This window comes from Ranitomeya variabilis, chromosome 6 (genome assembly GCF_051348905.1).
Source record: "Ranitomeya variabilis isolate aRanVar5 chromosome 6, aRanVar5.hap1, whole genome shotgun sequence".
Taxonomy (NCBI): Eukaryota; Metazoa; Chordata; class Amphibia; order Anura; family Dendrobatidae; genus Ranitomeya; species Ranitomeya variabilis.
This window is the reverse complement of record NC_135237.1, coordinates 160,556,593-160,583,975: the sequence shown is the minus strand read 5'-3', so window position 1 is coordinate 160,583,975 and position 27,383 is coordinate 160,556,593. Positions and strand designations below refer to the sequence as shown.

At 47.5% G+C, this 27,383-nt stretch overlaps 1 protein-coding gene across 5 annotated transcripts in view; it reads right to left on the bottom strand.

Annotated features, from left to right (window-relative positions):
• The window catches only part of GLI3 (GLI family zinc finger 3), a 338,369-nt gene that overhangs the window by 142,642 nt on the left and 168,344 nt on the right, over window positions 1–27,383 (bottom strand). For all 5 annotated transcript variants that reach the window (XM_077269180.1, XM_077269181.1, XM_077269182.1 and 2 more), the window contains one exon: window positions 23,174–23,279. In XM_077269180.1, coding sequence (XP_077125295.1) covers window positions 23,174–23,279 — 106 coding nt within the window. The remainder of the gene's footprint in view (window positions 1–23,173; window positions 23,280–27,383) is intronic.

The window sequence follows — 27,383 nt, the reverse complement described above, 5'->3', positions numbered from 1 at the left end:
GTTCCACCTCTAAAACCTGGGTGCGCCTTATAGTCCGGTGCGTCTTATAGTCCGAAAAATACGGGTATGTGAAAGCAAAGCAATTTTGAATACATTGGGTGCTATTTATAAATGGTGTCACATTTGACAGTTTTCAATATATAGGACCCCCAAAGTCACTTCAATATTTAATAGGTCCCTAAAAAATACATTTTGTAAATTTTCTTGTGAAAAATTACTGCTACATTTTTAAATCTTCTAAAATGCTAACAAAATAAAAAACATTTTACAAATGGTGATGATGTAAAGCAGACATGAGGGAAATGTTATTTATTAATATTTTGTGTGGTATGACTATCTGGATTAAACGAATAGTCATTCAAAGTTTGAACATTGCTAAGTTTTTGAAATTTTTGTAAAATTTCTAATATTTTTATAAATAAAAAAAAATCAACATAAATTTACCACTATCATGAAGTACAATGTGTCACGAAAAAAAACAATCTCAAAATCAAAGAGATATGTTGAACCGTTCCAGAGTCATTACCACATAAAGTGATACTGGTCAGATTTCAAAAATTTTGCTTGGTCACTAAGGGGAATAGTTTCCTCATCGTGTTTTCAACTATGTTTTTCTATGAAGCGCCTCAGAGTTTCAGGGTAGAACATAAATATTCCTAATGAGGGAGCTGGTCTGTTATTTATGCTTCCCGTGGTTTTGGCAGCATGAATTATGAGACAGGTTCCATTTAAATGTATACCAAAGTATAAAAGAGTTTAAAAGGGTTGTTCACTACTAGAACAACACCTTCTGGATCTAAATGTTTGGCGGTGATAAAATAAAACCCCTATACTCATCTTTTATGCCGGCGCTGTTCCAGCAGCATCAGCACTCACGTTCCCGAGGCTCTCGTGATGTTGCTATGACACGTCAGCACTGTGCCCAATCACGCTGGTGTCATTGTCCAGCCTACAAACATTTCGCACTTTAAGGCTGGAGTCTCACACAACGTATAACAAATCGGTCCATTTTACACGGTTGAGAATCGCAGAAATGTTCCCCAACAGTGATCCGTATGTTATCCGTGTGCAGTGCGAGGATGCAATTTTTTCTCAAAAAATAACCGTATGTCATTCATATGTCATCCGTATGCTGAGATTTTCTCGCCGGCTTGCAAAATGGACATATAATGGATCCATGACCTCAAATATTCTTGAAAACATATACACAGTCTGATATATATATATATACTGTGTATATATATATACTGTGTATATATATATATATATATATATATATATATATATATATATATATATATATATATACACACTCACCGGCCACTTTATTAGGTACACCTGTCCAACTTCTTGTTAACACTTAATTTCTAATCAGCCAATCACATGGCGGCAACTCAGTGCATTTAGGCATGTAGACATGGTCAAGACAATCTCCTGCAGTTCAAACCGAGCATCAGTATGGGGAAGAAAGGTGATTTGAGTGCCTTTGAACGTGGCATGGTTGTTGGTGCCAGAAGGGCTGGTCTGAGTATTTCAGAAACTGCTGATCTACTGGGATTTTCACGCACAACCATCTCTAGGGTTTACAGAGAATGGTCCAAAAAAGAAAAAAAATCCAGTGAGCGGCAGTTCTGTGGGCGGAAATGCCTTGTTGATGCCAGAGGTCAGAGGAGAATGGGCAGACTGGTTCGAGCTGATAGAAAGGCAACAGTGACTCAAATCGCCACCCGTTACAACCAAGGTAGGCCTAAGAGCATCTCTGAACGCACAGTGCATCGAACTTTGAGGCAGATGGGCTACAGCAGCAGAAGACCACACCGGGTACCACTCCTTTCAGCTAAGAACAGGAAACTGAGGCTACAATTTGTACAAGCTCATCGAAATTGGACAGTAGAAGATTGGAAAAACGTTGCTTGGTCTGATGAGTCTCGATTTCTGCTGCGACATTCGGATGGTAGGGTCAGAATTTGGCGTAAACAACATGAAAACATGGATCCATCCTGCCTTGTATGGAGCATCTTTGGGATGTGCAGCCGACAAATCTGCGGCAACTGTGTGATGCCATCATGTCAATATGGACCAAAATCTCTGAGGAATGCTTCCAGCACCTTGTTGAATCTATGCCACGAAGAATTGAGGCAGTTCTGAAGGCAAAAGGGTGTCCAACCCGTTACTAGCATGGTGTACCTAATAAAGTGGCCGGTGAGTGTATATACTAGCTGAAGAGCCCGGCGTTGCCTGAGCATAGTAAATATCTGTGGTTAGTTATAGCACCTCACTTCTCTTATTTTCCCATCACGCCTCTCATTTTCCCCCTCACATCTCTAATTTTCTCCCTTACACCTCTCATTTTCCCCCTCACTCCTCTTATTTTCCCCCTCACTCCTCTCATTCCCCCCTCACTCCCCCCTAACACTTGTCATTTCGACCTCACATCTGTCATTTTCCGATCACTCCACTATTTTCCCTCACTCCTCTCATTTTGCACTCACACCTTTTCATTTTCACCTCACTCCCCTCATTTTCACCGCACACCTCTCATTTTCCCCTCAGAATATACAGGTTTGTCATCTCCCTTATATATAGTATACACCTGTATGTCATCTCCTGTATATAGTATATACCTGTATGTCATTTCCCCTGTAAATAGTATATACCTGCTGTATGTCATCTCCTTCTGTATATTGTATATACCTATGTGTCATCTCTGTTATGATCTGGTGGCCTAGGAGCAGCATGGGACGTACTCTGGAGAAGGTGGTACCTGTACTGACCGCAGACCCTGAACTTAACACCGCAACTAGAAGTAGCCATGGAATGTACCTAACACTCCCTGGACATCTCGACAGAGCTGGAGGACTAATTACCCCTAGAGATAGAAAAGGGAAAACTATCTTGCCTCAGAGAAAATCCCCAAAGGATAGACAGCCCCCCACATATATTGACTGTGAGAGGAGAGGGAAATAACATACGCAGACTGAAATCAGAATTTAGCAAAGGAGGCCACTTCTAGCTAAATAGAAAGGATAGGACAGAGTACTATGCGGTCAGTATTAAAACACTAGAAAATATCCACCACAGAAAATACAAAATCTCCACATCTAACTAAAGATATGGAGGGTATATCTGCATCTCCAGAGATACCAGCTTGGCTAAACAAATCCTTATACAGACCAAGCTGGACAAGACAAAACATGGAAAAGAACTGAACAATAAGGCCCGCAGCATGTGGACTGCAAAAATCAAGGCCAGAACTTATCTTTGTTGAAATGAACAGAAAAGCAGGAGAGACCAGGCAGGGATGTGAATCCTCCAAGAAAAATGGACAACTGGCACTGACTAAAGGGTCAAGCAAGACTAAATAGCCCAGTTAGGATTGCAAAAACTTGACACACCTGATGAATGCTGCGATCCAGAGACAGCAGCACTACCACTTATAACCACCGGAGGGAGCCCAAGAGCAGAATTCACAACACATCTCCTCCTGTATATAGTATATACCTGTATGTCATCTCTTCTGTATATACTATATACCTGTATGTCATCTTCTTCTATATATAGTATATACCTGTATGTCATCTCCTGTATATAGTATATACCTGTATGTCATCTCCCCTGTATATAGTATATACAGTTAAGTCCATATATATTTGGACAGAGATAACATTTTTCTAATTTTGGTTATAGACATTACCACAATGAGGGTGGCACATGTTAAGGAGCTGAAACTCCTAAACCCTTCATCCAATTTTAATGTGGATACCCTCAAATGAAAGCTGAAAGTCTGAGCTTCAACTGCATCTGAATTGTTTTGTTTAAAATTCATTGTGGTAATGTCTGCAACCAAAATTTGAAAAATGTTGTCTCTGTCCAAATACATATGGACTTAACTGTACCTGCTGTATGTCATCTCCTCCTCTATATACCTATGTGTCATCTCCTCTTTTATATAGTATATACCTGTATGTCATCTCCTCCTGTATATAGTATATATGTGTGTCATCTCCTGTATATAGTATATACCTGTAAGTCATCTCCTCCTGTATATAGTATATACCTGTGTGTCATCTCCTCCTGTATATAGTATGTACCTGTATGTCATCTCCTCCTGTATATAGTATATACCTGTGTGTCATCTCCTCTTGTATATAGTATATACCTGTGTGTCATCTGCTCCTGTATATAGTATATATCTGTGTCATCTCCCCTGTATATAGTATGTACCTGTATGTCATCTCCTCCTGTATATAGTATATACCTGTGCGTCATCTCCTCCTGTATATAGTATATACCTGTGTGTCATCTGCTCCTGTGTATAGTATATATCTGTGTCATCTCCTCCTGTATATAGTATATGTGTCATCTCCCCTGTACATAGTATATACCTGTGTCATCTCCTCCTGTATATAGTATATACCTGTGTGTCATCTCCTCCTGTATATAGTATATATCTGTGTGTCATCTCCCCTGTATATAGTATGTACCTGTATGTCATCTCCTCCTGTATATAGTATGTACCTGTATGTCATCTCCTCCTGTATATAGTATATACCTGTGTCATCTCCTCCTGTATATAGTATATACCTGTGTGTCATCTCCCCTGTATATAGTATATACCTGTGTGTCATCTCCCCTGTATATAGTATATACCTGTGTGCCTGTATGTCATCTCCCCTGTATATAGTATATACCAGTGTGTCATCTCCTCCTGTATATAGTACATACCTGTGTGTCATCTCCCCTGTATATAGTATATATGTGTGTGTGTGTCATCTCCTCCTACATATAGTATATACCTGTATGTCATCTCCTCCTGTATATAGTATATACCTGTGTGTCATCTCCCCTGTATATAGTATGTGTGTGTCATCTCCCCTGTATATAGTATATACCTGTGTGTCATCTCCTCCTGTATATAGTATATATCTGTATGTCATCTCCTCCTGTATTAGACCTCATTCACACGTTATTTGCTCAGTATTTTTACCTCAGTATTTGTAAGCTAAATTGGCAGCCTGATAAATCCCCAGACAACAGGAAGCCCTCCCCCCTGGCAGTATATATTAGCTCACACATACACATAATAGACAGGTCATGTGACTGACAGCTGCCGTATTTCCTATATGGTACATTTGTTGCTCTTGTAGTTTGCTTATTAATCAGATTTTTATTTTTGAAGGATAATACCAGACTTGTGTGTGTTTTAGGGTGAGTTTCATGTGTCAAGTTGTGTGTGTTGAGTTTTGTGTGGCGACATGCGTGTAGCAACTTTTTGTGTCGAGTTGCATGTGACAGGTTAGTATATCAAGTTGTGTGCAGCAAGTTTTGCGCATGGCGAGTTTTGCGCGTGGCAAGTTATGTGTGGTGCGTTTTGAGTATGTGCAAGTTTTGTGTGAGGCAACTTTTGCATGTGTTGCAACTTTTGTGCATGTGGCAATTTTTCCGCGTGTGCAAGTTTTGCGTGTGGCGAGTTTTCCATGAAGTGAGTTTTGCACGTGTGGCGAGTTTTGTGTGAGCCTAGTTTTGCATGTGGCGAGTTTTGCGCATGGCAAGTTTTGAGCGGCGACTTTTGTTGTCATGATCTCTGCAGGCAGAGATCATAGCAAGCCTATAGAGGGACAAGCTCTCGGAAGATGGAACTATACTGACCATGAACTAAGCCTGCCGCGCAACTAGAAATAGCCAGGTAGCATTTCCTATTTATCGCTAGATGCCCAGCTCTGGCCTAAGACCTAAATAGCTAGCAGAGGGAAATATAAGACCTGGCTCACCTCTAGAGAAATATTCCAAAGAAGAAAGTAGCCCCCCACATATAATGACGGTGAGTTCAGATGAAACAACAAACGCAGCAGGAAAATAGTCTTAGCAAATTTGAGGTCCGCTTACTAGATAGCAGAAGACAGATAGTATACTTTCATGGTCAGCAGAAAAACACTAACAAAACACCATCCAGAGATTACCTTAAACTCTGGCATTAACTCATAACGCCAGAGTAGCAATCCCTGATCAACGAGAGCTTTCCAGACACAGTAACAAAACTTCAGCTGTGAACTGGAACAAATAGGCAAAACAGAACATGGACAAAAGTCCAACTTATCTAGTAGTTGTCTAGAAGCAGGAACAAGCACTGAGAGGCATCAGATAACATTGTTGACCGGCAAGAAACCACCAGAGAAATGAGCTTAAATAGCGACACCCACTACTGATGGAACCAGGTGAAACAGGAAAGAGGATGACAAGTCCAATTCCACAAGCGGCCACCGGGGGAGCCCAGAATCCAAATTCACAACAGTACCCCCCCCTCAAGGAGGGGGCACCGAACCCTCACCAGATCCACCAGGGCGACCAGGATGAGCCCTATGGAAGGCACGAACAAGATCAGAAGCATGAACATCAGATGCATTGACCCAAGAATTATCCTCCTGGCCGTAACCCTTCCAGTTGACCAGATACTGGAGTTTCCGTCTGGAAACACGAGAGTCCAAAATTTTCTCCACAACGTACTCCAACTCACCCTCAACCAATACCGGAGCAGGAGGCTCAACTGAAGGTACAACAGGTACCTCATACCTGCGCAATAACGACCGATGAAAAACGTTATGAATGGAAAAGGACGCAGGGAGGTCCAAACGGAAAGAAACAGGATTAAGAATCTCCAATATTCTATAAGGGCCGATGAACCGAGGTTTAAACTTAGGAGAAGAGACCCTCATAGGGACAAAACGAGAAGACAACCACACTAAATCTCCAACACAAAGCCGAGAACCAACACGACGATGACGGTTGGCAAAACGCTGAGTCTTCTCCTGGGACAACTTCAAATTGTCCATAACCTGCCCCCAGATGTGATGCAATCTCTCCACCACCGCATCCACTCCAGGACAATCCGAGGATTCCACCTGACCGGAGGAAAATCGAGGGTGAAACCCCGAATTACAGAAAAACGGGGACACCAAGGTGGAAGAACTGGCCCGATTATTGAGGGCGAACTCTGCCAATGGCAAAAAAGCAACCCAATCATCCTGGTCAGCAGAGACAAAACACCTCAGATATGTCTCAAGGGTCTGATTAGTCCGCTCGGTCTGGCCATTAGTCTGAGGGTGAAAAGCAGATGAAAAAGACAAATCTATGCCCATCCTAGCACAGAATGCCCGCCAAAATCTAGACACAAATTGGGTACCTCTGTCAGAAACAATATTCTCAGGAATACCGTGCAATCGGACAACATTCTGAAAAAACAGAGGAACCAACTCAGAAGAAGAAGGCAACTTGGGCAGAGGAACCAAATGGACCATTTTAGAGAAACGGTCACAGACCACCCAGATGACAGACATCTTCTGGGAAACAGGCAGATCTGAAATAAAATCCATCGAGATGTGTGTCCAAGGCCTCTTAGGAATAGGCAAGGGCAACAGCAGTCCGCTAGCCCGAGAACTACAAGACTTGGCCCGAGCACAAACGTCACATGACTGCACAAAGACTCGCACATCTCGTGACAGGGAAGGCCACCAGAAGGATCTTGCCACCAAATCCCTGGTACCAAAAATTCCGGGATGACCTGCCAATGCAGAAGAATGTACCTCAGAGATGACTCTGCTGGTCCAATCATCCGGAACAAACAGTCTATCAGGCGGACAACGATCCGGTCTATCCGCCTGAAACTCTTGCAAGGACCGCCGCAGATCAGGAGAAACGGCCGACAAAATTACTCCCTCCCTAAGGATACCTGTGGGTTCAGAATTACCAGGAGAGTCCGGGTCAAAACTCCTAGAAAGGGCATCTGCCTTAACATTCTTAGAACCCGGTAGGTATGACACCACAAAATTAAAACGAGAAAAAAATAAAGACCAGCGCGCCTGTCTAGGATTCAGGCGTCTGGCAGTCTCAAGATAAATCAAATTTTTGTGGTCAGTCAATACCACCACCTGATGCCTAGCCCCCTCGAGCCAATGGCGCCACTCCTCAAACGCCCACTTCATGGCCAAAAGCTCCCGATTACCAACATCATAATTCCGCTCTGCGGGCGAAAATTTGCGAGAAAAGAAGGCACAAGGCCTAATGACGGAGCAGTCGGAACCTTTCTGCGACAACACTGCCCCAGCTCCGATCTCCGAAGCGTCAACCTCAACCTGAAAAGGCAGATTCACATCAGGCTGACGCAACACAGGGGCAGAGGCAAAACGGCGCTTAAGCTCCTGAAAGGCCTCTACAGCATGAGGGGACCAATTAGCAACATCAGCGCCTTGTCTGGTCAAATCAGTCAGTGGTTTAACGACATCCGAAAAACCAGCAATAAATCGGCGGTAAAAGTTGGCAAAGCCCAAAAATCTCTGAAGACCCTTAAGAGAGGAGGGCTGAGTCCAGTCACAAATAGCTTGCACCTTGACGGGATCCATCTCAATGGAAGAGGGAGAAAAAATATACCCCAAAAAGGAAATTTTCTGGACCCCAAAAACGCACTTAGACCCCTTCACACATAAAGAATTAGACCGCAGAACCTGAAAAACTCTCCTGACCTGCTGGACATGAGAGTCCCAGTCATCAGAAAAAATCAGAATATCATCCAGATATATTATCATAAATTTATCCAGAAAATCGCGGAAAATATCATGCATAAAAGACTGGAAAACTGAAGGGGCATTAGAAAGACCAAAAGGCATGACCAAATACTCAAAGTGGCCCTCGGGCGTATTAAATGCGGTCTTCCACTCATCCCCCTGCCTGATCCGCACCAAATTATACGCCCCACGAAGATCAATTTTAGAGAACCACTTAGCACCCTCTATACGAGCAAACAAATCAGTAAGCAATGGCAATGGGTATTGATACTTAACAGTGATCTTATTCAGAAGCCGATAATCAATACATGGTCTCAAAGAGCCGTCTTTTTTTGAGACAAAGAAAAACCCAGCTCCCAAGGGAGAAGAAGATGGACGAATATGTCCCTTTTCCAAAGACTCCTTTATATATTCCCGCATAGCAGCATGTTCCGGCACAGACAAATTAAACAAACGACCCTTTGGATATTTACAACCCGGTATCAAATCTATGGCACAATCGCACTCACGGTGCGGAGGTAACGACCCAAGCTTGGGTTCGTCAAAGACGTCTTGATAATCAGAGAGGAACTCAGGGACTTCAGAGGGAATGGACGACGAAATAGAAACCAAAGGTACGTCCCCATGAATACCCTTACATCCCCAGCTCAACACAGACATTGCTCTCCAGTCCAAGACTGGGTTGTGAGACTGCAACCATGGCAATCCCAGTACCAAATCGTCATGTAAATTATACAGCACCAGGAAACGAATAATCTCCTGGTGATCCGGATTGATACGCATGGTTACTTGTGTCCAGTATTGTGGTTTATTATTAGCCAATGGGGTGGAGTCAATCCCCTTCAGAGGAATAAGAGTCTCCAAAGGCTCTAAATCAAAACCACAACGATTGGCAAAGGACCAATCCATAAGACTCAGAGCGGCGCCAGAGTCAACATAGGCGTCCGTGGCAATGGATGACAAAGAGCAAATCAGGGTTACAGACAAAATAAACTTAGACTGAATGGTGCCAATGGAAACAGACTTATCAAGCTTCTTTGTACGCCTAGAGCATGCTGATATAACATGAGTAGAATCCCCACAATAGAAACACAATCCATTCTTCCGTCTAAAATTCTGTCGCTCGCTCCTGGACAGAATTCTATCACACTGCATACTTTCTGGCGTCTTTTCCATAGACACCGCCAGATGGTGCACCGGTTTGCGCTCCCGCAGACGCCTATCAATCTGAATAGCCATTGTCATGGACTCATTCAGACCTGCAGGCAAAGGGAACCCCACCATAACATCCTTAACGGCATCAGAGAGACCTTCTCTGAAAGTTGCCGCCAAGGCGCACTCATTCCACTGAGTAAGCACAGACCATTTACGGAATTTTTGGCAGAAAACTTCAGCTTCGTCTTGCCCCTGAGATAGTGCCATCAAAGTTTTTTCTGCCTGAAGTTCCAAATGAGGTTCCTCATAAAGCAAGCCCAAGGCCAGAAAAAACGCATCCACATCGCGTAACGCAGGATCCCCTGCTGGCAATGAGAAGGCCCAATCTTGAGGGTCACCCCTGAGCAAGGAAATCACAATCCTAACCTGCTGAGCAGGGTCTCCAGCTGAACGAGACTTCAGGGACAAATAAAGCTTACAATTATTTCGGAAATTCTGGAAGCTAGCTCTATTCCCTGTGAAGAACTCCGGCAAAGGAATTCTCGGCTCAGATACCGGAGCATGTACCACAAAATCTTGTAAATTTTGTACTTTCGTGATGAGATTATTCAAACCCGCAGTTACACTCTGGAGATCCATTATTGTCAGGTGCACACAGAGCATACAGAGATTAGGAGGAGAGAGAGAAAAAAGACTGCAGCAAGGCAGACTGGAGGAAAAAAAAAAAAAAAAATTCCAGCAGACTTCTTATAACTCTCCTTTCTCAACCTGGGTCTTTAACACTTTATTGGCCGGTCAAACTGTCATGATCTCTGCAGGCAGAGATCATAGCAAGCCTATAGAGGGACAAGCTCTCGGAAGATGGAACTATACTGACCATGAACTAAGCCTGCCGCGCAACTAGAAATAGCCAGGTAGCATTTCCTATTTATCGCTAGATGCCCAGCTCTGGCCTAAGACCTAAATAGCTAGCAGAGGGAAATATAAGACCTGGCTCACCTCTAGAGAAATATTCCAAAGAAGAAAGTAGCCCCCCACATATAATGACGGTGAGTTCAGATGAAACAACAAACGCAGCAGGAAAATAGTCTTAGCAAATTTGAGGTCCGCTTACTAGATAGCAGAAGACAGATAGTATACTTTCATGGTCAGCAGAAAAACACTAACAAAACACCATCCAGAGATTACCTTAAACTCTGGCATTAACTCATAACGCCAGAGTAGCAATCCCTGATCAACGAGAGCTTTCCAGACACAGTAACAAAACTTCAGCTGTGAACTGGAACAAATAGGCAAAACAGAACATGGACAAAAGTCCAACTTATCTAGTAGTTGTCTAGAAGCAGGAACAAGCACTGAGAGGCATCAGATAACATTGTTGACCGGCAAGAAACCACCAGAGAAATGAGCTTAAATAGCGACACCCACTACTGATGGAACCAGGTGAAACAGGAAAGAGGATGACAAGTCCAATTCCACAAGCGGCCACCGGGGGAGCCCAGAATCCAAATTCACAACATTTTGTGTTTCGACTTTTATGTGGCGAGGTTGGTGCATGTATGGTGAAATGTGTGCTGAGGGTGATATATGTGTTCAAGCACGTGGTAGTGTGTGGCGCATTTTGTGTGTGTTCATATCCCCGTGTGTGGTGAGTATCCCATGTCGGGGCCCCACCTTAGCAACTGTATGGTATATACTCTTTGGCGCCATCGCTCTCACTCTTTAAGTCCCCTTTGTTCACATCTGGCAGCTGTCAATTTGCCTCCAACACATTTCCTTTCACTTTTTCCCCATTATGTAGATTGGGGAAAAATTGTTTGGTGAATTGGAACGCGTGGGGTTAAAATTTCGCCTCACAACATAGCCTATGATGCTCTCAGGGTCCAGACGTGTGACTGTGCAAAATTTTGTGGCTGTAGCTGTGACGGTGCAGATGCCAATCCCGGACATACACACATACACCCATACACACACACATTCAGCTTTATATATTAGATATATATATAAATATACTAGATGGCAGCCCGATTCTAAAGAATCGGGAGTCTAGAATCCATATATACTTTATTTATTCAAATGTAAGAATAATACAATTAATAAATAATAGTAAGAAAGAACAAAAAATGGCTGCACTCACCAGCTCTTGACAATTCTTGTTATTTAAGGTACAGTTACACAGGATCCATGAACATGCTTATGAGGGGAGTGATGAAAGACATCAGACAACAACTTTGCGTGTTGTGGCAAATGCCACAACAACGGTTCTTTGCTTAAGAACAATAATGTAAATAATAAATAATATGTATCAATAACTATGTATATTGGTATGTTCTATGACATTTTAAAATATTTCATTATTATGTGGAAAAGCTCTTAGTACCCATACTGTCGCATACTTGTGTGCCCATCAGGTATTTTCACAGTAATTTTACATCTGATGGGTTGGTATGAAACGTTTTTAATCATCTCTTGGGCTTAGCTAAGCCTTCATTTTAAATAATTCTAATAAGTACAACAGAAATAAAAGCCTTTTTGTGTATCCAAATTTTTTGTGTTTATTATTACAGAAGTGTAAAATTTAAGAAATCAACGTTCATAGTACACCGATGGGCTAATATAAGCATGCCCATCAACCACGTCACGGTAGCCTTTGAACTGATGGGTCCTAACTAACTGATTCCTATTTCTTAATACTCAAACCTCTTTCACATCTGCATGTTTCTGATATTTGCAGAAGTAATGTTAAAAACAATACAACTTCCACACTTGGCACCAAAGAACTGACCTACAACACACTTTCAGCAAGTGCCATGCAATGTAGATGAAGCTTGGAGTTAACTTGCAGTAAATGCGGCAAACGCGGCTTCGACAATTGCATTAAATGCAGCCACAACAAAAACACTGGTAAGTGGAGATTTTGTGGCGAAAACTGCAGAAACCACATGTGCCGCACCTGCCGCAAGTGAAGTATCATATCCTGAACAGTCAAGTTTTTTATGAACCGTTAAGGTTTTCTGGTTGAAGTAAAAAAAACTCTGAGTGTTTACAGTTTGAAACCATAAAATGTTGAAAAATTATGTCATTCTTGAGTATATCACTCAATGGTGCTCATAAACGTGTCAAATTTGATCTATAATATACTTTAATATACGTTACTTTAATCTTTAATATACTTAAGAACAGGGCCCCAGACATCACACAGGGGGTCTGAAACACCGCACAGTGGTCCAAAATATCGCTCTGCTCTGCCTGGGGCCCCATATGCTGCCTGGGGCCCCTGTGCTCTGCCTGGGGCCCCATATGCTGCCTGGGGCCCCTGTGCTCTGCCTGGGGCCCCTGTGCTCTGCCTGGGGCCACTGTGCTCTGCCTGGGGCCCCATATGCTGCCTGGGGCCCCTGTGCTCTGCCTGGGGCCCCATGTTCTGCCTGGGGCCACTGTGCTCTGCCTGGGGCACCATAGGCTGCCTGGGGCCCCTGTGCTCTACCTGGGACCACTGTGCTCTGCCTGGGGCCCCATATGCTGCCTGGGGCCCCTGTGCTCTGCCTGGGGCCACTGTGCTCTGCCTGGGGCCCCATATGCTGCCTGGGGCCCCTGTGCTCTGCCTGGGGCCCCATATGCTGCCTGGGGCCCCTGTGCTCTGCCTGGGGCCACTGTGCTCTGCCTGGGGCCCCATATGCTGCCTGGGGCCCCTGTGCTCTGCCTGGGGCCCCATATGCTGCCTGGGGCCCCTGTGCTCTGCCTGGGACCACTGTGCTCTGCCTGGGGCCCCATATGCTGCCTGGGGCCCCTGTGCTCTGCCTGGGGCCACTGTGCTCTGCCTGGGGCCCCATATGCTGCCTGGGGCCCCTGTGCTCTGCCTGGGGCCCCATGTTCTGCCTGGGGCCACTGTGCTCTGCCTGGGGCACCATAGGCTGCCTGGGGCCCCTGTGCTCTACCTGGGACCACTGTGCTCTGCCTGGGGCCCCATATGCTGCCTGGGGCCCCTGTGCTCTGCCTGGGGCCACTGTGCTCTGCCTGGGGCCCCATATGCTGCCTGGGGCCCCTGTGCTCTGCCTGGGGCCCCATATGCTGCCTGGGGCCCCTGTGCTCTGCCTGGGGCCCCATGTTCTGCCTGGGGCCACTGTGCTCTGCCTGGGGCACCATAGGCTGCCTGGGGCCCCTGTGCTCTACCTGGGACCACTGTGCTCTGCCTGGGGCCCCATATGCTGCCTGGGGCCCCTGTGCTCTGCCTGGGGCCCCTGTGCTCTGCCTGGGGCCCCATATGCTGCCTGGGGCCCCTGTGCTCTGCCTGGGGCCCCATATGCTGCCTGGGGCCCCTGTGCTCTGCCTGGGGCCACTGTGCTCTGCCTGGGGCCCCATATCCTCCCTGGGGCCCCTGTGCTCTGCCTGGGGCCCCATATGCTGCCTGGGGCCCCTGTGCTCTGCCTGGGACCACTGTGCTCTGCCTGGGGCCCCATATGCTGCCTGGGGCCCCTGTGCTCTGCCTGGGGCCACTGTGCTCTGCCTGGGGCCCCATATGCTGCCTGGGGCCCCTGTGCTCTGCCTGGGGCCCCATATGCTGCCTGGGGCCCCTGTGCTCTGCCTGGGGCCCCATGTTCTGCCTGGGGCCCCTGTGCTCTGCCTGGGGCCACTGTGCTCTGCCTGGGGCCCCATATGCTGCCTGGGGCCCCTGTGCTCTGCCTGGGGCCCCATATGCTGCCTGGGGCCCCTGTGCTCTGCCTGGGGCCCCATATGCTGCCTGGGGCCCCTGTGCTCTGCCTGGGGCCACTGTGCTCTGCCTGGGGCCCCATATGCTGCCTGGGGCCCCATATGCTGCCTGGGGCCCCTGTGCTCTGCCTGGGGCCCCATGTTCTGCCTGGGGCCCCTGTGCTCTGCCTGGGGCCACTGTGCTCTGCCTGGGGCCCCATATGCTGCCTGGGGCCCCTGTGCTCTGCCTGGGGCCCCATGTTCTGCCTGGGGCCCCTGTGCTCTGCCTGGGGCCACTGTGCTCTGCCTGGGGCCCCATATGCTGCCTGGGGCCCCTGTGCTCTGCCTGGGGCCCCATATGCTGCCTGGGGCCCCTGTGCTCTGCCTGGGGCCCCTGTGCTCTGCCTGGGGCCCCATGTTCTGCCTGGGGCCACTGTGCTCTGCCTGGGGCCCCATAGGCTGCCTGGGGCCCCTGTGCTCTGCCTGGGGCCCCTGTGCTCTGCCTGGGGCCCCATGTTCTGCCTGGGGCCACTGTGCTCTGCCTGGGGCCCCATAGGCTGCCTGGGGACCCTGTGCTCTGCCTGGGACCACTGTGCTCTGCCTGGGGCCCCATATGCTGCCTGGGGCCCCTGTGCTCTGCCTGGGGCCACTGTGCTCTGCCTGGGGCCCCATATGCTGCCTGGGGCCCCTGTGCTCTGCCTGGGGCCCCATATGCTGCCTGGGGCCCCTGTGCTCTGCCTGGGGCCACTGTGCTCTGCCTGGGGCCCCATATGCTGCCTAGGGCCCCTGTGCTCTGCCTGGGGCCCCATATGCTGCCTGGGGCCCCTGTGCTCTGCCTGGGACCACTGTGCTCTGCCTGGGGCCCCATATGCTGCCTGGGGCCCCTGTGCTCTGCCTGGGGCCACTGTGCTCTGCCTGGGGCCCCATATGCTGCCTGGGGCCTCTGTGCTCTGCCTGGGGCCCCATATGCTGCCTGGGGCCCCTGTGCTCTGCCTGGGGCCACTGTGCTCTGCCTGGGGCCCCATATGCTGCCTGGGGCCCCTGTGCTCAGCCTGGGGCCCCATATGCTGCCTGGGGCCCCTGTGCTCTGCCTGGGGCCCCTGTGCTCTGCCTGGGGCCCCATGTTCTGCCTGGGGCCCCTGTGCTCTGCCTGGGGCCACTGTGCTCTGCCTGGGGCCCCATATGCTGCCTGGGGCCCCTGTGCTCTGCCTGGGGCCCCATATGCTGCCTGGGGCCCCTGTGCTCTGCCTGGGGCCCCTGTGCTCTGCCTGGGGCCCCATGTTCTGCCTGGGGCCACTGTGCTCTGCCTGGGGCCCCATAGGCTGCCTGGGGCCCCTGTGCTCTGCCTGGGACCACTGTGCTCTGCCTGGGGCCCCATATGCTGCCTGGGGCCCCTGTGCTCTGCCTGGGGCCACTGTGCTCTGCCTGGGGCCCCATATGCTGCCTGGGGCCCCTGTGCTCTGCCTGGGGCCCCATATGCTGCCTGGGGCCCCTGTGCTCTGCCTGGGGCCCCTGTGCTCTGCCTGGGGCCCCATGTTCTGCCTGGGGCTCCTGTGCTCTGCCTGGGGCCACTGTGCTCTGCCTGGGGCCCCATATGCTGCCTGGGGCCCCTGTGCTCTGCCTGGGGCCCCATATGCTGCCTGGGGCCCCTGTGCTCTGCCTGTGCTCTGCCTGGGGCCCCATGTTCTGCCTGGGGCCCCTGTGCTCTGCCTGGGGCCACTGTGCTCTGCCTGGGGCCCCATATGCCGCCTGGGGCCCCTGTGCTCTGCCTGGGGCCCCATATGCTGCCTGGGGCCCCTGTGCTCTGCCTGGGGCCCCTGTGCTCTGCCTGGGGCCCCATGTTCTGCCTGGGGCCACTGTGCTCTGCCTGGGGCCCCATAGGCTGCCTGGGGCCCCTGTGCTCTGCCTGGGACCACTGTGCTCTGTCTGGGGCCCCATATGCTGCCTGGGGCCCCTGTGCTCTGCCTGGGGCCACAGTGCTCTGCCTGGGGCCCCATATGCTGCCTGGGGCCCCTGTGCTCTGCCTGGGGCCCCATATGCTGCCTGGGGCCCCTGTGCTCTGCCTGGGGCCCCATAGGCTGCCTGGGGCCCCTGTGCTCTACCTGGGACCACTGTGCTCTGCCTGGGGCCCCATATGCTGCCTGGGGCCCCTGTGCTCTGCCTGGGGCCACTGTGCTCTGCCTGGGGCCCCATATGCTGCCTGGGGCCCCTGTGCTCTGCCTGGGTGTAGGACACTGGTGACGTCACTTATCTCCGGACATTAGCTCCGGACATTAGCTCCGGACATTAGCTCCGGACAAAGCCACGGAAGTTGGCACAAATTGCAGGAAGTAGTATTCTAGGCAATTAATCTCCGGACATTAGCTCCGAACATTATCTCCGAACATTAGCTCCGGACAAAGCCACGGAAGTTGGCACAAATTGCAGGAAGTAGTATTCTAGGCAATTATATATTAGATATGCTCAATCCAAGCAAAGCCCTCGTTCTTCTGTAAAAAATTCAAAAACAAAAAAGCAACAATATCCTATACTTGTCTGCCGTACAGTCAAGTCCCACACAGTAATCCATCTCAAGGGGTTACCGTATATACTCGAGTATAAGCCGACCCGAGTATAAGCCGACCCCCCTAATTTTGCCACAAAATACTGGGAAAACATAATGACTCGAGTATAAGCCTAGGGTGGGAAATGCAGCAGCTACTGGTAAATTTCAAAAATGAAAATAGATACCAGTTTTTTAATATCCATATTGAATCAGGAGCCCCATATAATGCTCCATACAGTTCATGATGGGCCCCATAAGATGTTCCATACAAAATACGCCCCATAAGATGCTCCATATTAAAATATGCCCCATATAATGCTGCACAAAGGTTAATAATGGCCCCATAAGATGCTCCATAGAAATATTTGCCCCAAACAATGCTGCATAAAGGTTGATGGCCCCATAAGATGCTCCATAGATTATGCCCCATAAGATGCTCCATAGATTATGCCCCATAAAATCCTCCATACATTATGCCCCATAAAATGCTCCATAGATTATGCCCCATAAAATGCTCCACACATTATGCCCCATAAGATGCTCCACACATTATGCCCCATAATATGCTCCATACATTATGCCCCATAAGATGCTCCACCCATTATGCCCCAAAAGATGCTCCATACATTATGCCCCATAAGATGCTCCACATATTATGCCCCATATGATGTTGCGATTAAAATAACAAAAATCACATACTCACCTCTCTTCGCTCAGGCCCCCGGCGCTCGCGATATACACCTCTCCCCGTTCCAACGCTGCACGCCGCTAACTACGTCATCGCGCCCTCTGACCTGAACAGTCACAGCCAGAGGACGGAAGACAGAGGGCGCGCAGCGGTGGGACGGGGAGAGGTGAATATCGCGCAATGCTCACCTCCCCCGTCATACTCACCTGCTCCCGACACGGTCCCTGGCAGTGTCTCACTGTCAGATGGTCTCCGGGAGCCGGCGGCATCTTCCTATGCTCAGCGGTCATGTACCGCTCATTAAAGTAATGAATATGCGTCCATATTCATTACTTTAATGAGCAGTACCACGTGACCGCTGAACACAGGAAGAGCTGCCCGGAGACCATCGGACATGCAGGGACCGCGCCAGGAGCAGGTGAGTATGTGACAGCCGCCGCTCCCCTTCCTCCACCAACTCCTGGGACAACGACTCGAGTATAAGCCGAGAGGGGCACTTTCAGCCCAAAAAAGTGGGCTGAAAATCTTGGCTTACTCTCGAGTATATACGGTAATTAGTTTACAACCGGGATAGCTGCTAATGCGGCCGCTCCCGGCTGTAAAAGACTTTGGAATGAATGAAATGCAGGGAATGGAGCTTCAGTGACTAGCGGTGCTGTCACCGAAGCTGCGCCCCCTGGCGGCATAAACTCAAACGAACTCTTCAGCTTGGGAAAATGCCAGCTGATTTTCCCACGCTTTTGGGATATTGTTGCTTTTTTATTTTTTATTTTTCTACAGAAGAACGAGGGCTTCGCTTGGATTGAGCGTGCAATAAACATATTAAACCTGTGTGTTTCATTCTTTCATTAAAATACTTTATTCTTAACGTGTGTATTTTTAACCCTTTCAGACTATTGAATTAATAATGGATAGGTGTCTTATTGACAGCTCTCCATTATTAACCAGGCTTAGTGTCTTCTTACAATAGCAAGGTGACATTAACCCCTTATTACCCCATATGCCAATGCTCCAGGACAATGGGAAGAGAGACGCTAAAGGTACCGTCACACTCAGCGACGCTGCGGCGATATAGACAACGAGCCGACCTAAACTAGATCGCTGGAGCGTCGCTGTTAGGTCGCTGTAGAGACGTCAAACACAGCAACTCCAGAACGATGCAGGAGCGATCCAGTGACGTAACGGCGACTCACTTCTCGTTCTCGCTGGTTGTTAGCTCCATGTCAAACACTGCTGGCGTCGTTGCTTTTGATGTCAAACACGACGATACACGCCGACCTGGCGACGAAATAAAGTTCTGGACTTCTAGCTCTGACCAGCGATGTCACAGCGGGATCCAGATCGCTGCTGCGTGTCAAACACAACGAGATCGCTATCCAGGATGCTGCAACGTCACGGACTGTTGTCGTTCTCGTTGCAAAGTTGCTGAGTGTGACAGTACCTTAAGTGATGGAATAGCCTTTTCTGGGGTGGCTGGGGGCAGATGTTTTTAGCCGGGGGGGGGCAATAACCATGGTCCCTCTCTAGGCTCTTAATATCTGCCCTCATTTACTGGCTTTCCCACTCTGGCGGAGAAAATTGCGCAGGAGCCCACGCCAGTTTTTTCTGTGAATTAACCCTTTAATGCCTACAGCTCCTAAATTCTACACACACACACTACTAACTTTATTAGTGAGGGACATATAAAAATCTAATGGATATGCAATGGTTTACTGTATGACCATGTCTCATATCCTGTCGGGTTCTGCAATGATTATACAGAACCCGACAATTGAATTATCGGCTATTGTGCTATCTAGATCTCTATGAAATATAAAGATATATACGTATATACCTACAGTATACTATGTGTACATATCTATTCTATTCTAACCTGTCAGTGTGATTTAACTGTACACCGCACTGAATCTTTCCTTTTCTAAAGGACATCGCTGCGCATTTCTCGCTAGTCACACTGATGGTCCGTGTGGTGTGCGGGTTTTTCTCGCACCCATAGACTTTCATTGGTGATTCTCGGCCGATATATGGTGCAAATCATAGAATGCTGCGATTTTTCTCGCACGTATAATACAGCCGAGAAAAAAACTGATCATGTGACCTGCCCCATAGATTAACATTGGTCCGAGTGCTAGGCGATTTTTTATCGCTTAGCACTCATCCGTATTACGGTCTAGTGTGACTCCGGCCTAAGAGGAATTCACAGAGCAGTCTCAGCCCTGGCTGTTGATGTTCAATATGTCCAAATGTAGGAACAGTGACATCAGCGCTGATTGGGCTGACGTGAGTATAGGAGTTTTATTTTATTGGCACCAAAACATTCAGATCGAGAAGGGATTGTCTTACTAGAAGACAACCCGTTTAAATACATCAATCTCTGCATTTAGTGAGATTTTAAATATTTTTTTTCTATTCTCAACACTAATCATCATGTATCAGTTATGAAATATCAATCAAATTTTTCACAGGTTTACAGAACAATTTATATAAATCGTCACCGAGTTACGCTTGTTTCTATATATAATACCTTTCGAGATATACCTTACACACTGTGTAGAGAACACAATAAAAAGTAAATTATGACACAGATCTATTACTTTCCTTCTGGCAAATTTGCTCCGCTAGTGCAGCCTGGAGATGGCTAGACTAGAGCAAACATCATTAGATGTGTACTTCAGCGGTAGTTAGGAGTGTTAATATCAATTAATTCTACTCACAGAGGAGAACTTGTTTAGAAAAAACCTCATTCATCTTCTTCGCAGACATAATTACAGAGTGAGTAAAGGCTGCAAAGATGGAATACAACAACAAGAACAAATCCCCGGAGCCCGCTAGCCATGTGTAAGTAAGAAATGACTGGGGGGATATTACTGTTGATATCAATAGATGCACAACTTTTACTAACTCCTTGTAAAATAAGCTGAAGAATAATCAATAAATATTTACATTTAGAATATTTCATAACTGAGCAAATTCTGTCTATAAACTCCATTAGGATACAAGTAGTCCTTGGGTCTTTGCTAGTGTTGAGCATTCCGATACTGCAAGTATCGGGTATCGGCCGATACTTGCTGTATCGGAATTTCCGATACCGAGATCCGATACTTTTGTGGTATCGGGTATCGGGTATCGCAACAACATTAATGTAATAATGTGTAAAAAAGAGAATTAAAATAAAAAATATCGCTATACTCACCTGTCCGACGCAGCCGGGACCTCAGCGAGGGAACCGGCAGCGTTGTTTGTTTAAATTTCGCGCTTTTACTTGGTTACGTGAAGTCCCGGCTTGTGATTGGTCAGGGCGGCCATGTTGCCGGGACGCGGACCAATCACAGCAAGCCGTGACGAAATTACGTCACGGCTTGCTGTGATTGGTCCGAGTCCCGGCAACATGGCCGCCATTAACCAATCACAAGCCGTGACGTCACGGGAGGCTGGACATGCGCGTATTTTGAAAAGCGCGCGTGTCCAGCCTCCAGTGACGTCCCGGCAACATGGCCGCCATTAACCAATCACAAGCCGGGACGTCACGGGAGGCTGGACATGCGCGTATTTTGAAAAGCGCGCGTGTCCAGCCTCCAGTGACGTCCCGGCAACATGGCCGCCATTAACCAATCACAAGCCGGGACGTCACTGGAGGCTGGACATGCGCGCTTTTTAAAATACGCGCGTGTCCAGCCTCCCGTGACGTCACGGCTTGTGATTGGTTAATGGCGGCCATGTTGCCGGGACGCGGACCAATCACAGCAAGCCGTGACGTAATTTCGTCACGGCTTGCTGTGATTGGTCCGCGTCCCGGCAACATGGCGCCGTGACCAATCATAAGCCGGGACGTCACTGGAGGCTGGACACGCGCGCTTTTCAAAATACGCGCATGTCCAGCCTCCCGTGACGTCACGGCTTGTGATTGGTTAATGGCGGCCATGTTGCCGGGACGCGGACCAATCACAGCAAGCCGTGACGTAATTTCGTCACGGCTTGCTGTGATTGGTCCGCGTCCCGGCAACATGGCCGCCCTGACCAATCACAAGCCGGGACCTCACGTAACCAAGTAAAAGCGCGAATTTTAAACAAACAACGCTGCCGGTTCCCTCGCTGAGGTCCCGGCTGCGTCGGACAGGTGAGTATAGCAATATTTTTTATTTTAATTCTTTCTTTTACACATTAATATGGTTCCCAGGGCCTGAAGGAGAGTTTCCTCTCCTTCAGACCCTGGGAACCATCAGGAATACCGTCCGATACCTGAGTCCCATTGACTTGTATTGGTATCGGGTATCGGTATCGGATTGGATCCGATACTTTGCCGGTATCGGCCGATACTTTCCGATACCGATACTTTCAAGTATCGGACGGTATCGCTCAACACTAGTCTTTGCCAGTCTTCAGAGCAGCCCATTCCCATGATTTTATATAAAACATAAGGACCGTGGGGAAGAGCTGCTGCAGAGGGGGAGATCGGCTGCAGAAATGTGCTCTCGTTCATTAGATGTAATCAATAGTTGACTTAATTGGTTATTTTTTATGTGTTGGTCAGCTGGGTAGCATGGTGGCTCAGTGGTGAGCACTGAAGTCTTGCAGCACTGAGGTTCTGGGTTTAACTTCCACCATGAACACCATCAGCGAGATGTTTGGTTTCCTTCCACACTCCAAAGACATACTGATGGGGGTTCAGAATGTGAGACCCAATGGGGACAGTGATGATGTCTGTAAAGCGCTATCAAAATAATAGCAAGTAATATATCTAAACCTCTTCAAGTCTGTTTTTTACTGAAAGTCGTCACATTGTCATCATGGTCCCCATTGGGGCTCATAATCTGTATTTTCTATCTATATTTATTTGAAGTGTGGGAGGAAACCCACACCAACATGGGGGAGAATATGAAGATTCCATACATGGGACCCCAATGCCAGACAGCAGCAGTAGCCACTAAACCACCATGCTGCTCCAAGTACAGATTAGACTTCAAGATTGAAGGCATTTAAGGGAGCACAGGCAGCACGGTGGCTCAGTGGTTAGCATTGCAGCCTTACAGTGATGGGGTCCTGGGTTCAAATCCCACCAAGGACAGCATCTGCAAGAAGTGTGTATGTTCTTCCCGTGTTTACGTGGGTTTCCTTCGGGTTCTCCGGTTTCCTCCCACATTCCAAAGACATCCTGATAGGGAATTTAGATTGTGAGCCCCATCGGGGACAGTGATGATAATGTTGGAAGGGCTGCAGAATAAGATAGCGCTATATAAGAAATGCATAATAAATAATAAGGGAGATGCTGCAAAGTAAATGTACATTAGGTTTAAAGGCAAGTCCTATTTTAATTGAAATTACTGATGAGAGTCAAGAGCAACTGGGTCCTAGTGCTCTGTTAGATTGTAAGACTGTATCTGCCGATGCTTGTAAATAACACAAATGCTTGTATTACAGCCTTTACCAGAATGGGAATGATCACAGGTACAGAAGTTGGTCATCAGAAGACTGCCTGTCACCTGAAGAATACATGTTAAAATACGCATAGTTACATAGTAATGTCATTGTGAATGTACTTACACGTGTAGTGGGGGAATAGGAGAAGGTTCATAGTGATAACGTCCTTCATGATGTCTTGCATCAATTGGTACAGGGGGGTGAAAAGCAGGGAACAGATGAGGAGGATCTATAAAGAAGAAAACATAATATCAGCTATGTTGAAATCAAATAAAAATATGATTTAAAGACAAATATAATGACAGACCTTGAATGGGCAAAAAAAATTAATTCCTTGTGTGATATCTTTTCATCTGCCCAGTCTGTCTCCACCATCATGAGCTCCAGCGAACATCAGGTTGCTGCTTAAATAAGCCCTTTACTAGGCAGGTCCTGTGGCACATGAGGTCCAAGAACCACATGCGCCACCTGCAGGCATTACAGCAGCTACTAGAACCCCCCACATCAGTTGCAAACTGTGTGAAAAGCAAGTGCTCAGTTAATCTATAATACAGTACCAAATTGTCTTCCCCGACTATTCTCTCCCCCCATTCTGAATGCTACAGAAAGGCTCATATTTCTGTCCAGCAGCTACACTGATGACTTTACCTTGTGCCACTCATTGCACTGGTTGCCCATGTGCTGCAAAGTACAATATAAACTTATTTCTGTCAACCAAAAGGGTCTATCCAGGGTATTCATGGACGGAACACGTACTTATTATAGTCTATGGTGATATACACAGATATGTGCTTTTCTTGTGGACCATGTGTCAGCAAACAAAAATCAGAGACATGCTCATTTTCTATCGGCATCACGAATTAAAAGCAACCAAAGAAGTCTATGGATCTGTGAAAATCATACACATCGTACGGATAGCACACTGGTGCTGTCTATGAATAAAATTGCAATGAATAGAAGCTTTGCATTTTGTTTTTCTTTATTTTTTTATAAGTGAAAATCACTGATGAAATACTGAAGGTAAAACCTGACACACTGGACAAACATCTGAAAGAGGCCTTCATTATGTCTGTATTATCCCTAAATGCTACAGTATGTGTGCTTATGTGTGTGATGGTCTCTTTTCCTCCTCCTCCCTGCTCTTGCTGCATGTGCTGGGATGTCAGTCACACTGCTGTGGGCATGCCCCAAATGGATCAATAGCGGTCTTGGACAAGTCGGCTGCCCGCAGGCAGGTAGGGCATGGATGATTAGTCATTGTTTTTAAAGAGAACCTGTCAGTATGACTTTGTAAAGACAATGAGGCTGTAATACTAATTACATTGTTACCTTTGGTAAAGAAATACACTATGTGGTTCTTCTTCAATTACCATAAGTTTTCTGCTAATTAGATTTCGATGCCAGGGGCCGGACTGTAAGCTGGGTCTTCTGCTCCCTGTCCGTGATTTCCCAGCCCCTCCGCCAGCCTCCAGTCTGTGATTCCTCATCTCCTCCACCTGCCTCCGGTCTGTGATTCCTCAGCCCTCCATGAGCCTCCAGTCTGTGATTCTTCAGCCCTTTTGCCTTCCTTTGGTCTGTGATTCCCCGGCCCCTCCGCCTGCCTCCAGTCTTTAATTCCCCAGCCCCTCCGCCTGCCTCCAGTCTGTGATTCCCCGGCCCCTCCACCTGCCTCCAGTCTGTGATTCCCCAGCCCCTCCACCTGCCTCCAGTCTGTGAGTCCCTGGCCCCTCCGCCTGCCTCCAGTCTGTGATTCCTCAGCTCCTCCGCCTGAGTCCGGTCTGTGATTCCCCAGCCCCTTCGCCAGCCTCCGGTCTGTGATTCTCCAGCCCCTTCGCCTTCGTAACGGTCTGTGATTCCCCGGCCCCTACACCTTTCTCCGTTCTGTGATTCCCCAGCGTCTCCGCCAGCCTCCAATCTGTGATTCCTCGGCTCCTCCGCCTGTGTCTGGTCTGTGATTCCCTAGCCCCTCCGCCAGCCTCCAGTCTGTGAATCCCCGGCCCCTACACCTTTCTCCGTTCTGTGATTCTCCAGCCCCTCCATCAGCCTCCAGTCTGTGAGTGACCTACCTCCTGTTTGAAATCTCAGCTGTGACCGGTCCTTCAAAGGCAGGAGGCAGGCAGAAGGACCGGGAATCACAGACCGGGAGGAGAAGACCTAAGCAGTAGAAAACTTCAAATGCTGATTACAGAACAACAAAGCTGGAATTCTTAGCTAAAGTAATCAGTGTCACAGTGTCATTACAGCCATGCCTTTTCTCTACATTACAAAATTTTGCTGACTGGTTCTCTATACGGCAGGAGCAGACAAGCGTGTATTCTCTCATCTGTGAGAATAAGGCCAATTATGCAAATGAAACTCTGATCATAGTTTGATCAGAGTATGATCATGGGGTGGTTCAATACTCTCGGATGAGGGGGAAGATTGAAAAAAAGTCTCCATCTTCTCCATTCTGTGAGTCTGTGGAAATCGGACGGCACTCAGATGTCATTCGCTTGCAGTCCGATGGTTTCCACGGACTCATTGACTTGCATGGCTGAGTGCAATCTGAATATCGGATCAAACTCAAGCAAGTTGTTCGTCGGAGTGCACTGCCTGAGGGAAAATTCTGACATGTGCATGGCGTCATAGACTAACAATTGGTCCGCGTGCGATGATGATTTGTTGGATCGCACTCGGAGTGAACATATGTTCGTCTACACCTGCCTTTTAACCCCTTCACGACATATGACGTATATTTATGTCATATGTCATGCCCCTGCCTTTGATGTGGGCTCACACAGCCCCAAATCTCGAAAAATGGAAATGCTATGCGTCTGTGAAAATGTCGACAAACGCAAAACTTTTTTTTCTTTCAAATTTTGGATTTTTTTTCATTGATTAAATAAAAAATAAACTTCGGTATACAAGTTTGGTATCTAAGAACTCGTACAGACCAGGGAATCATATTACCAGGTCAGTTTTATCAAATAGTGAACATGGTAAATAAAGGAAACCAAAAAAACTATTTTGGAATTGCACTTTTTCACCACGCTTGGAATTTATTTCCTATTTTCCAGTACACTGTATGGTAAAAGTACAACTTGTTTTGCAAGAAATCACATTAATGGAAACCACTGAGTAAAAAGAAGAGTCCCCAACACTGGTATTTTATCGAATAAAAAATATATCTTTATTTATATAAACAATAAAAACATAATAAAGAGAAGGTGCTAGATCCAAAAAAGAAGCAGGACTTCAATACCCTAGGATCTCCTACAAACAAACCTACTGATGCAATATAACCCTAATTAGTAAGCTTTAACCCACTGCGCGGTGTACTAAGATACTTATATTAGCAATATGCAATAGAAATTACTAAGCAACCAAGAAATAGGATGTCATAACAATGGAACAATATGAACTCTCCAAATAAAAATTGCCAGCTTAGGCATATGTATAAGTACATGCAAAGAAAATGTCCCAAATGTAGGTTATTACACACATGGCTGCTAGAAATTGCTGTGGTTTCATAGCTGCTGTGGATGAGCGGGTTTTAGGCTATGTGCACACTTTGCGGCGTCCTCTGTGGGTTCTCCTGCAGCGGATTTAATAAATCTGCAGGGCAAAACCGCTGCGGTTATAACTGCAGATTTATCGCGGTTTGTTTTGCGGTTTCCGCTGCGGGTTTACTCCTATACTATTGATGCTGCATATGCAGCAATATGCAGCATCAATAGTAATGGTAAAAATAATAAAAATTGGTTATATACTCACCCTCTGATGTCCCGATCTCCTCGGCGCTGCACGCGGCGGTCCGGTTCCAAAGATGCTGTGCTGAGAAGGACCTTCGTGACATCACGGTCATGTGACCGCGACATCATCTCAGGCCCTGCTCGCACAGCAACCCAGACCAGACGGCCGCGTGCAGCGCTGAGAGGTGAGTATATCATTATTTTTTATTTTAATTCTTTTTTTTACACACAAACATTGTCCCCAGGGCCTGGAGGAGAGTCTCCTATCCACCACCCCGGGTACCATCTGCACATTATCCGCTTACTTCCCGCAACGTGGGCACAGCCTCATGCGGGAAGTAAGCGGTTCAATGCATTCCCATGTGTGCAGAATCGCAGCGATTCTGCACAAAGAAGTGACATGCTGTGGGTTGTGGCGTTTCTGCGCGGTTTTTCCCGCAGCATGTGCACAGCGGTTTGCGGTTTCCATAGGGTTTCCATGTAAATGTAAACGCAATGGAAACTGCTGCGGACCCGCAGCATCAAAATCGCCGCGGATCCGCGGTAAAACCCGCAAAGTGTGAACATGGCCTTACATACCAGGTGATGGGTAGTTGGAGGTT